This window comes from Misgurnus anguillicaudatus, chromosome 11, assembly GCF_027580225.2.
Source record: "Misgurnus anguillicaudatus chromosome 11, ASM2758022v2, whole genome shotgun sequence".
NCBI lineage: Eukaryota > Metazoa > Chordata > Actinopteri > Cypriniformes > Cobitidae > Misgurnus > Misgurnus anguillicaudatus.
Window position 1 is genome coordinate 20580475 of NC_073347.2, and position 11849 is coordinate 20592323.

Below are 11849 nucleotides of genomic sequence, written 5' to 3' on the forward strand. Positions count from 1 at the left end.
AACAATAAATCATTTCTAGTAAATAAAATATTTGCTGTAAAATTTTTGATGTACAGAATGTTACAAAAATAACCAACATTAAGATATATCTTGATTTTACGTCGATTTAGCTTATTAAAATGCTCGCTTTGTCTTATTTTTAATAATCTTGACCTCCCCTTGGAAGGTTAGTGAGCCCCCCTTGTGGGCCTGGTTGAGAAACACCGATTTAAAGTAATGGTGCTTATGGATGATAATCACACTTACCAATGATTTTCAGACTCTTATTAGGAGTCAATAAAATTCATTTTTACATGATATAGGGGCAGTTTCCCAAACAGGGTTTAGATTAAACCATGACTAAGACTTAGTTGTTTTATGACATTTAAGTTGTTTTTTTACAAACATATCTTACAAAAACATTACTGATGTGCATATTGAGACAAAACAATGACACTGATATTTTAAGACATATAAGTGAAAGCTGTTTTCAGTTAAGGCAGCTCAAACAAGCATTTCAGTCTTGGACTAAACTAAAGCCCTGTCCAGGAAACCATCACCTAACCCCCTGTTTCACAGACAAGGCTTGAGGCTAGAGGCTAGCACTTGCAGTTAGTGCTTCTATCAACCTAGAAAATGTGAAAAAGAACAACCCAGCAACTTAATTTTTTGGTAAACCATTCTCTGCAAGCATGTGGAAAATAGGTAATTGAAATTTGTCTCCCCTTGTGATGTCAGAAGGGGATAATATGCCCCTTAATCTGCACTATCCAACTGCAGCACTGGACACACAAAAAACGGCACATTTTTGCTTATACCTACAAAGTGGCAATTTTAACATGCTATAATAAATTATCTATATAGGGGATTTTGAGCTAGAACTTAGATACTCTGGAGATACCAAAGATTTATTTGACATAATTATTTATTCCTTTTTATTATCAATTTAACTAAGGCCTAGTCCTTGCTTTAGCTATGCCTTGTCTGTGAAACTAGGCCTATACGTTTTAATAAACAGAAAATTGTGACATAACCACCACAAAATACATTTGCAGCCTAAAGTGCTGTTCGCAAGAAAATTTGCAACATGCAATACGTTGCGCAGCCATTTGGTGGCGCAATCAATGAGTTTCTAAATACATACAGACGCAGCTGATGTTGGTGCTTTATTTGTATTCTGAACTATCATTGTTAATTAAACAATTCCGTTTAGATTACAATTTGTTATATGTTGAGTCTATTTCAACTTTTGTTTCTTATTGAATGGTTTTAAGTGAGAGATAGCCTATTGGCTTTAGTACTGTCAAAATACACATTATTCCCACTTATAGTCTACTACATTGTAGGTATAAAACTTTAATTGGATTTTTTGTTTTATCGTTTATTAACCTATTTTAGGGTTAATTATATATTTATTTTCTTTGATTTTTAATTTTGATCGTTATGTCTTTATATTAGGCTATTATATAAATAATATTATATGCTTCAATTATAATTAGACCACCTTTATAATGCCATGTTACCCTTTAATGTCATGCTTCTTTTCTGTAGTCTAGTTTCAGACTGACAAAGCATTGAAGTTCCTTTTATGTTCCCTTTTATCTTTGTAACCTATTGACTGAAAAGCAAAAAAAGAAAAGAAAAAACGGTTACGGTGTTTGGGACTATGGTGATATCTGTCTAAAAGTATTACTAAGCTAAGGAAGTGAAATGAATTAGGCTTACAATATTTCTCAGCTGATTTCTTGGAAAAATATATAGAAATGTATATAGCAAAGTGCCTTAACTCTTACCATTGTTTACTAATTTCTATAGAAATGTTACAGTTATTATAGTTATAACATTATATTTAATGTTAATTTAAAGTTAAAGCAATGGTAAGATAAACTCGATTGAAGCGTACGTGCGCCATTGAATATGTGCACTATGTGGCTGGGAGAAAAGCTGACTTGAACCGACGCATTCACAGCACCAAAGCTTAATTATTGAGAGTGACCCCCGATTGCTCAAACCAAATAGAGTTGTAGCAAGAAGCTCTTGGCTATTCAGTTATAATTGGTGTATTCGGTTCATAACAAGCATATGCCGTTTAGCACAATGGGTGGACTCTAAAAGGGACCTCAACAGCACATTAAAACTGCATTACTTCTTCCAAGAAGTGTACTCAAGATCTTTCTGGTCTCGATGCGCACACCGTTCCAAAAGCGCACACGTCTCCAAAGGTGCACGTTTTACCACACAAAAGAGTTTACATTGTCCGAGTTTTAACAAGAGGTGTACATATGGCATCCGGGTTGTAATTAACTGTTTTTAAGTTGTTGTTTTTTTCTTCACTGTGAAGTTTCCTTTTCTTCTTTATGTGCAGCCTTTTCCGTGTCTGAACAAGAGAGAAGAATTAAATAGCTTTTCTGCCAGTTTGGGACAAATGGATGGCAAAAAGCTGGTCAGCGAGTTTTAGTCCTTGATTGCCTTCTTCAGATGTCCTTCAAACAAAGGCTAGGGATGAAAATAAAGCCCCACCTGGTACTTCTGTTTGCTAAAATAATAAGAAATAGATTTCGTTTAATAAATAATTACAACAGCTTGTAAAGTGCAGCAGTTGAAGGAGTATCAATCAAGAGAGCTGGGGCAGGTATCACCTGCTCTTCAGTAAGTCGCATTTATTGTTAAATCATGTTCTTTGCGATATCTATGATTTCCACAGCAGCAGGTCACCTGTGTTTGCCCATACTTTGCATAACAAGCAAGATATTACTCGGCACTGATAAAAATCGGGAGACAAATCTGACAATCCCAAACTCACACCTGTCCCGCGATATCCGAATATGGATCTGGCATCAGATCCATATTTGTAAAGCGGTAAGATTTGGTTTACTTTGGATTACTTAAAGGCCTTTACAACAGCACGACAACATACCCTATCTCCTTGGCTTATTTGTCCACTTTATTGAAAGCATATGGTTATCAGATATCCTACAAAATACATATTTAGTTAGACTGGCGACGAGTGCTTTTGTGGACACTTGGGGACCATGGTAAATATTTTTCGCCTATAACAGTGCTTTAGACTCTCCAATAAATGAAAATTTATCAAGACTTGGTGCCAAGTCTAATCGTATGCTATCTGACTATGTCGAAAAGGTCTTTTGTTTGTAGCTGTGATCATGGCCATAATGCGCACCTGATGTTTTTAATAGGCGACTCCATTTGGAGACACCAGTGCGCACGCATTTTGCTTTCTTTGCACAATTTTTGATGCACCATATTCTGTGTTGTCAATGTGCTAGGAGCAAAGACAGTGTGTTTTACTGCCCAAAGACACGAGATATTTCACATTTTTACAGATTAAACATTATTTTTTAGGTTATGTGCGCTGAGGCACAATTTACGCACACTAAATTAGCAAGGCGCACGACGGTAACGACATTTAAGCAGAATATTGTTTATATTTTCATCTTTAATTGATGCTAATGTCTTGTTGAAATGCATTTAAAATTGCCAATAAAATGCTTGTAATCGTTTTTAAACTATGCAGGTTTAATAATTCTATAGCAAATGTAGGCTATTGACCCAAATAAATGGAACCACAAGAACCCAAAATCGTGTGCTGCGCTCCACTGAGACTATTCCTGGTCAGGATTCAATAACCTATTATGATTTTTAAAGGATGATGTTTGGAAAATATTGCGCATACCATGAAGCAAATCAATCTCAGTGACATGTAGTAACATATTTTTGCGCAAAATAAAGACTATGTGCCCAGATTCAGATTAAGTTGTCTCTTAATCGTATAAATGAATTATACTATATAGTCTGCTTTGTATAAAGACAACTAGGCTTACAAAAAACTTAAGTGACATTTTGTTTCTTGTTTTGTCACCCGTCTGTTTTTGTTAATTGCTGCAACCAGAGTTCTGATTGGCCACTTGACTCCATTTGTTTATCCTAGAGTGCAGATAGGATAAAGAGACATAAATGACGAATGGGCGCATCACCCTCTATTGTCCCTATGATTTATATATTGAGGGAATGAATAAGAGACTGCAGGTTGTTCACTGGTGGATAGGACATTCACTATTGGAGACCAATGCCCTCACGGAACCTCGGTTTCACTGAGCCAGGCTGCAAGAGGTAAGCTTTTTTTCCCTGGAAATTTTGACTTGATTTTTTTGTACAGTTATTCAGTGTCTTTAAATAGAATGTGTTGTGTTTTTGTACAGAATGACCCCCAAATCTACGTGCGCTTCAGAAAGAAGAAATGGGACCTTTAACTCTAACTGGAATTCAACATCAGATCTTGTGCCAGGATTGTTGAACACTAAAGATCAACATTTTAAACACAACAGAGAATCTGAGCCGGTAAATGTAGACTTGACGACTGAAGAATGCTCATCTGTGTTTGGTAATGAGAACACAAGAACGAAAAACCAAAGGAAAAGGATACCAGGTAAATCACAGAGCAAACAACGTGGCAATCGCAGAATGAAGGCGAACGACAGAGAAAGGGATCGTATGCATAAACTGAACTCTGCCCTGGATACCCTGAGAAGCGTCCTTCCAACTTTTCCTGATGATGCAAAATTGACAAAAATTGAGACTTTAAGGTTCGCTCATAATTATATTTGGGCATTGTCAGAAACGCTGAGAATTCCAGATCATGTTCGACATATTTCACATCACGTTCAAGAGAGCCTCGTGGTGCCAAGTGGATGTTTGGATTTGCGTTATGGCGCACCAGACGATTGCATGTCCAAGTGGCACTCGACGATCTCACCATCAAGTTGGCAAGAAACACAAGGCAACTACACGAATTCATTACTTGAAGAATTTAACAGCAATTTTCAAGAAAACTTGACTTTTCGTTTTCCCAGAGAAAGCTTTTGCTAGTAGCAATGTTTTTTTCTCACACAGCAAATTTGGCAGATTTGTTTTTTGCCTTGTTGCGTCTAAGCCTTCAAACAAACAAAAAACATGCATATTTAAAATGTTTTTATATGCATTCAATCATTTTATAATGATTTCAAGGGCTGATTTTTTAGGCCTACTTATTTCAGTAAATTAATCACTCTCCTTGATTCGTTATTTTTTGTATAAGCAATTAAATGTAAAATATTTTTTTCTGTTTCTTATGAGTGCATTTTTTATTTATGCACGTATTTATTTGTTTTGCTATGAATCTACAAAAATAATTTATGTGCAATTATTTTTTCCTTTAATAAGTTATTATTGAATACTTGTAAATTAGCCGGAACACCAGTGTTATTTTGATGACTATTCAATAATTGGTTTAAAAGGTGATAACATTCTACTAAAGCACTAAAAACTAAATGGAAAAAAATACACACTGAGTAATATAACGTTTTTGCTTTTACTTTCTTTGTGCCATCTGCGTTTAAATAGGCTATTTTCAGTTGTTTGTTGATTGTACAAATACTAACATTCTTAAATTATCAACTTGAATTGATACGTTTACTTTTATTGTGTATGCTAGTTTTTGTCAAAATGTTTCACCTTAGCGAATTATGAAAATATGAGTTGTTCGCCCCGCAAGTATACCGACAGGCGGATGACATCAAAGTACCGCGAGAGCGATTTGGAATCAGTCTTCTCCGTATGATTTCTCGAATCGTTCTCGCGATACCAACGTCATCCGCCCCCGAGCTTCATGCGCCTCATGAAGTCAAACACACTTATAGTTTTCTTTCCACTCAGACCACTTAAAGGTGCTTGAATCAACAAAACTCAAAAAGCCAAGACACTATAAAATACACAGTTAAAGTCTGTGTAAAAAGAATATCCAATATTCTTCTAAGATAACGAAAGTTCACAAAGATATGCAAAATTTTTATTTCTCAAGCCAAGATGAAAGAGTTATTTTCATAAAAAATATAGGGGATCCAAAAAATAGCATACATACTTGAATATTAGGAATATGACCATGCCCAAACATACATTCAACTATCAATTTCAAAGAAACTTAAAGATGAAAATGTAAAAAGTGGTCTTAGCACCAATAATATTACCCCTTTATATTACGGAATGACTAAGAAATTGGAATGTATAAACGATTACACCTCATCTGGATAGACTCACTACATTCACATAGTCTACTGTATTCAGGTGGTGCATTTCCTGATAACTGTTGCAGACGTCCACTGTCTGAAATCCATGCACTACCTGTGCATGTAAGAGTTATACATTTTTTGGCAAAAAGCAGCCTCAGTCAAAGACTATCCATATAAAGTGTTACAGATTTCCTATTAAGTTTTCCCACACGAGGGAATGTGCAGTTCTGAAGCATCGCTGGAAGAAAGCTCTACTTTGGAAAAACCGTGACGACATCATAGCCCTCTGGAGGAGTGACACGTTCACGTGCGTGTTTCTCGCAGTAAATCTTGTCCTCAACAAAAAAGTGTCCTTTCTGCTTAAGGTTGATCCCGCAGTCTGTGCAGACGTAGCATTCTGGGTGGCGAAACCGGTCTCGAACTTTGACCATCATTCCCACAATCAAATAAGAAATGCATTAAGAAGTTAGTCACAATATATTGAAATGTGTATAAAACACTTCCTATCATGATGTAATATTTGAAAGAAAACAAGACTTTATAAAATTGTAGTTGGGATTCTAAGAGTTTCAACGTATTCCACTAGATGGCAGCATTTAACAGCAAAATAGTACATACAACTATTCTTAAAAGTGTTTTCACTGAAACTAATCTTGTAAAGATATTTAATAAATAAAAAAATGAAACCTACACAATCCCTGATCCGCATTTGTCACACACACTGAGCTTTTCAGTATTCCCTACTGAGGCTCCAATTCTTGGGGAGGGGGCTTTCACACTCCTGAAGCCAGAGGGTTTTTCTGAATCACCTGACACAGAAAAACAAAGATTTGTTTAATGCCAAGACCTAACTATTTGATGCCATTTAAAAATGTGTACAATTTGTTTACAAATATGGGTGATTCTCATGAAATTAGATTTATGAGGTGTCATGAAACATTTTGATAAAAAGTAAATGCAAAGTAAGAGTATCAAAATAAGGAGCATACAGTTCCAAACATCTCTTCATGTACTATTTTGCACATTATTTGTTTTTTCCTAATTTAAGGGGAAATTTTTCATTACCGCAATGTGTCCATGACTGGATTTGGGTTCTTTGACATGGAAAAATATTTATAATAAAAAATAAATAAATAAAAAGCTTCAGTGCATGTTATACTATAAACATTTACAGTAAAGAAACATGTGGTATTTGGTGATCATTGGTAAATGTAGAGACAATAATAAGGAATATAAATGTGTCCAAGACCAATTTTCTCATCCTCCGCAACAATTTTCAATCATTGTTTAAGCCCTCAATGAACTAACATTTTCAAAACAAATTGTTGAAAGGGACATAATTGACTGTGACACTCAAGATGGATACCAGGTAAGCAGTTCTTATTTTTTCTCTCCAGATAAAAGTTGAAATTTTGTTTGTCATAGTACCTAGACAACTTTTTAGTTCTCATTACCGAAACATGAGTTTGTAAATGCATATATTTAATGAAATATCATGTTGTGGTAATGATAATTTTTTATAATGATAATCTAAAAAATGTAAATAATTCTATAGGAAATATTTTATAAATCCTCTAAAAATAATGGTTATAGTAAGTTCAAACCTTAATCTTATATGTGCAAAAAAGTTTTAAAAAGTTTAAAAAGTGGAACATGCATGTGTAGGTCTGGAGAGGCTTGTTTGGCATCAGGTGTAAAATATCTGATCCCAGCTAATATTTAAGTTAAAAATCTGCCGTCAGGTAAATTTGCTTTCAAGTAGTGTTTACAATACATTGACCCATTCAGTGTATGTGTGGTGTTTGTGATATATACCAGTGTCCAGGATCTCTTGCAGAACTTTAAAAGAAGCAGACTGGCGAGGAGGCTCTTGGGCCTCTTGATTTTCCTGGAGCATTTTGTACACCTCAGATTCTGCAGCTAATGGAGGCCTTGCCTGACCCGGTCTAGAAGCATCTAAGCTGTAAAAGAGATCAACGTTTAGACTGATGACAGTCATAGACACCTAACATCAAAAGAACATTTAAAATTGATTTGTATTAAAGCCTCTGCCAAATGCAAAATATGTAAATGTAAGACAATTTACATCTGTTAAAAGCAACTGATCTCACAGTCCACAAACACTGACATGCAATGAATGTTTAAAGCATGCTTACTTTTTACTGGATTCACTAGAGGTGGCAGAGTTCTTGACATCACCCACTGCACTGTTAAAGCTCTTAATGTTTTCATTGGAGTACAGGCCAGCAGGATTGTTGTACAGGTTGGTGACTACTCTCGGACCACCCGAACTGAATGGCATGGCACTCCTGTTATGAGCAGAGCCTATGTGTTTCACATCCTACAGAAAGAGAGACCAGGTAACCTGAAGAGCAAGAAATGCAGGTGCTGCACATCTAGGTCAAAACATTTTAAATAGGGGCTTAGTGAAAAGGCCATAATTACAGCTTTAAAACACAACTAGAGAAACAATTGACACCCAATACATCATTTTAAGGCATGTGTTCTATTTAGACCAAGTGATCTGAAAATTAATCATTACTTTGCAGCTGTAGATTTTTAACCAAGCTATGAACACAAAACCCATAAACCAACAGGAAAACTGACAGAAAGAGTTGCCACCACATTGACTAAGCATTTAAGATATTGTGAAACTTTCCACTGTTAACAACAACAACGACGCTAATAGCAGTCTGCATGCTATTATTATGCACACTTTCACTCTTAACAGTTCTCTGCTTGAGTCAGGAAACTTTTATAGCGCCAAACTATGTAGTCAAACTCCCCACACTTCCTATGATCAGCCACATTTTGACCCTAAATTTCCAACTAAGCCTGCAGGATGTGGATCTTGCGTCATGGTTTTGGCTGATAAACTCCAGTCTCCATGGAAAAGGCTTGTTAGGACATAAACAATGACTTCATATTGGCAGTCTATAATGCCGAGCCTTTATTTGTTTAACAGCAGTGTCCTGTTATATATATGATAGCCTCATGCGCTATGCAGGGCTTTACAGCTGATTGAATGTGACACATTGGATTGGGGTGAATTTAAAACTCCCAGTTTAACAGAGGTAAAACACACCTGTGGGTCTGTATTTGCCAGATTCATCTTGTACGGATTAGTCTTTCCTTCTTCAGTGACCAGTGGTGACCACATTTTTGACTCTGATCTATAAAGAAAGTTTATACATTGAATTACTACATGACTAAAGTGAAAATTATATATTTTGTTTTCTATGATGAATAAAGATTGATGTTGCAAATGTAAGGCTGAGACAAAAGTAACATTATGGGACCATCAGTAAGAATGTGTTGAAAATGATCACTAATGTATAACATTTTTCATCACTTGTCATCGTTATTCAGCAAAACCATGTCATGGAGTTACATTATAATGCTATTAATGACATAGCCATCCACATTTTCCTAAATTTTCACTTTTTAAGTAAAATCCTTTTTATGTTAGGATTTAATGCAAACATAAAAACGGGACCAATCAAACAAAGTATTGCAGCCAAACTGTTAAGAATAAAAACTATTATGGCTTCCTGAAAGTCTGCATACTCATACCCAACCATACATTTCTTACACTTTATAAGTCACTGCACACCCCTTTAAATCGAGTAATGTCCCACCTGTCAACGGAAAGCACCATTTCATCCGTGCAGCCCTTGATTTTATTTTGGGCTTCCAGGTGTGTCATACCATCTGTGGACTCTCCATCTATAGACAGAATCATGTCCCCAATGCAAAGATTGGCCTGCGCTGCTTTACTTCCAGGGGTCACCTGATAAGTCATCAAAAATCATCATTATCATTAAAACCGAGGAAAAAAACTGTCCTGTCATGTCAGAAAACATTAAAACATGCTTTGTTAATTTCAAATGACTTTTTACAGTTTTATCGCAAAGCTTTTAAGACAAATGAGAGATGCCATGTTGCGGTTTAACCCCCCGACAGTTACAACTATTGGATCAGCTTTTACTTGTCAGTGATGACTTCCTCTACTTCCTTGCCTAAAGAGACAGGAGGCATCTTGTCGGGGTTGAAGGTACAGGGTTACGCAATAAATCTGTAGCGTCTCATGTTACTATCAAACAGGCTAAACATTCTTGTAATGCTGTGGGGCTGTAGCTTTGGCGATAAAATCTAGTGGATACCTAAAAAAATTCTGAACTACCAGAACTAGTTTTGTTTCCTAAACTGCAAATGTGTTTGTTTTTGTCAGCATGTTTCATGACTTTCAATCTAGCTGCTCGTTGCAGGCGTGTTTGACTTCGACCGGCATCGAAGTACCGCGAGAGCAATTGCAACCCCGTGCTTTCAAATCGCTCTCGCGGTACCTTAATGTCATACCCCGTTCAGTCTGCGCAAAACCACAAATTTCGAGGATATTGTTGCCAACATGTGCTTTTCGGTGGGATGCTGCAGGCGTGACACTTCTGTTGTGAAAGTTTAGCTGGTCTAGTAAGTATGTTAAACCGTCTGAACGAGTAATGTATTTGAAAGCGATGTTGAATACCACCGAAATCTCAAGTGATCCTAAAAGAGTATCTTACCCTCGAGATGGTCAAAGGTTGCTCGAAATCTTTTCCTCCTACCAGACGGAATCCCCACGGCCCAGGACCTTCTAAAACAACACGTAACGGCATTGTACTTCCAAACAAGTATCTTAATCCTGAACTAGCAGACTGTAAACTGTCGTCGTATGAAGACCAGTTTCTGGTAACTGTAGCGGGATAGGGCGTTTACTTTGTAGCGACGGCACCTGGGCGGAGCTTCCGCAAATGTGAACGAATAATTTCAGGTCTCGGCTGATAAGAGCTTTTTTCCTGTTTGTTTAGGGGTGGACCGTTACGTCATGTTATATTGAAGTTTACCATGTATGGAAGAGCCAAATCCTGGGATTTGGAATGTGCCACTCCCAATCCAGGCGAATTTTTGGTATGAGAGGCTCATTCGCTCAGCAGCAGCGCACTACATAAATTGCATTCTCAAGATTCCCAGATGTGGAATAAAGTAGGCCAAACAGGCAAGATGTAACCTGTTTGAAGTTACAATGAAACTTGTTTGACCTAAAGTGTAAAGACAAACTGGCAGAGGCTTTTATCCAAAGATACACTCTAAAAAAGTTAGTGCTAAATAGCACTTAAAGCTCGTAATCATAGGGGAACCATTTTTAGTGCACCTATGAAGAACCATTCGGGAGGTGATATAGCACCACTATAGCACCAGATATGGTTCTATAAAGCACAATATGGTTTTACACAGATTCTACACAGGTACTACATAGGTGCTATATGGCACTTAAAATGGTTCCCCTATATGATTACAAGCCAGTGAACCACTTTAAGTGCTTTCTAGCACCATTTGTTTTTAGACTGTACTTCATATTTTATTTCGAACTATACATTGCATAAGAATTAACAGGTGTTGGGCTTTTACGTTATAGAGTTAAAGGGATAGTTCACCCAAAAATTATTTTCTCATCCTCAATTATTCTAAACCTGTATGAGTTTTTATTTTATTTTGTTGAGCACAAAATAAGATATTTTGATAAATGATGGTAAGCACACAGTTGGTGGTCCCTACTGACTTCCATAGCAGGAAAAACAAATACTATGGATGTTAATAGGGTAACGCCAACTGTGGGTGAAATATCCCACTGCAAATAGCATTAGATACTATTTACACTACATATAAATAGCTGTAGATGCGGTTTACACTAAATTAAGATAGTAATAATATTCTATTTACACTAAGTGACAATATCAGCATTTTCTTAGTGATATGCTACTTAAA

At 36.4% G+C, this 11849-nt stretch overlaps 2 protein-coding genes across 2 annotated transcripts; one reads left to right on the plus strand and one right to left on the minus strand.

Moving 5' to 3' along the window:
* The first annotated feature begins 3858 nt into the window (after positions 1-3858).
* neurog3 (neurogenin 3) lies at positions 3859-5060 on the plus strand. The gene is made up of 2 exons (XM_055170852.2): positions 3859-4110; positions 4200-5060. The coding sequence occupies exons 1-2, from the start codon at positions 4067-4069 to the stop codon at positions 4864-4866; spliced, it is 711 nt and encodes a 236-aa protein (XP_055026827.2). The 5' UTR covers positions 3859-4066; the 3' UTR covers positions 4867-5060.
* Positions 5061-5810: 750 nt separating this feature from the next.
* On the minus strand, positions 5811-10830 carry pdlim1 (PDZ and LIM domain 1 (elfin)). Its single transcript, XM_073873275.1, has 7 exons — positions 10607-10830; positions 9683-9834; positions 9130-9217; positions 8201-8385; positions 7860-8005; positions 6735-6853; positions 5811-6481 (listed from the first exon to the last, which is right to left on the minus strand). Exons 1-7 carry the CDS (start codon positions 10697-10699, stop codon positions 6296-6298), a joined length of 969 nt encoding a protein of 322 aa, XP_073729376.1. The 5' UTR covers positions 10700-10830; the 3' UTR covers positions 5811-6295.
* Positions 10831-11849: the final 1019 nt, after the last annotated feature.

What these genes read in the sequence shown, in the direction of transcription:
- neurog3 (XM_055170852.2), top strand. Translation starts at nt 4,067, where the DNA reads ATGCCCTCACGGAACCTCGGTTTCACTGAGCCAGGCTGCAAGAG. An exon ending in ACTGAGCCAGGCTGCAAGAG is followed by an intron (nt 4,111 to 4,199) that starts GTAAGCTTTTTT and finishes GTTTTTGTACAG; the next exon opens with AATGACCCCCAAATCTACGT.
- pdlim1 (XM_073873275.1), bottom strand. Translation starts at nt 10,699, where the DNA reads ATGCCGTTACGTGTTGTTTTAGAAGGTCCTGGGCCGTGGGGATTCCGT. An exon ending in TGGCAAATACAGACCCACAG is followed by an intron (nt 8,386 to 9,129) that starts GTGTGTTTTACC and finishes CTCTTTCTGTAG; the next exon opens with GATGTGAAACACATAGGCTC. An exon ending in AATGCGGATCAGGGATTGTG is followed by an intron (nt 6,482 to 6,734) that starts TAGGTTTCATTT and finishes TATTTGATTGTG; the next exon opens with GGAATGATGGTCAAAGTTCG.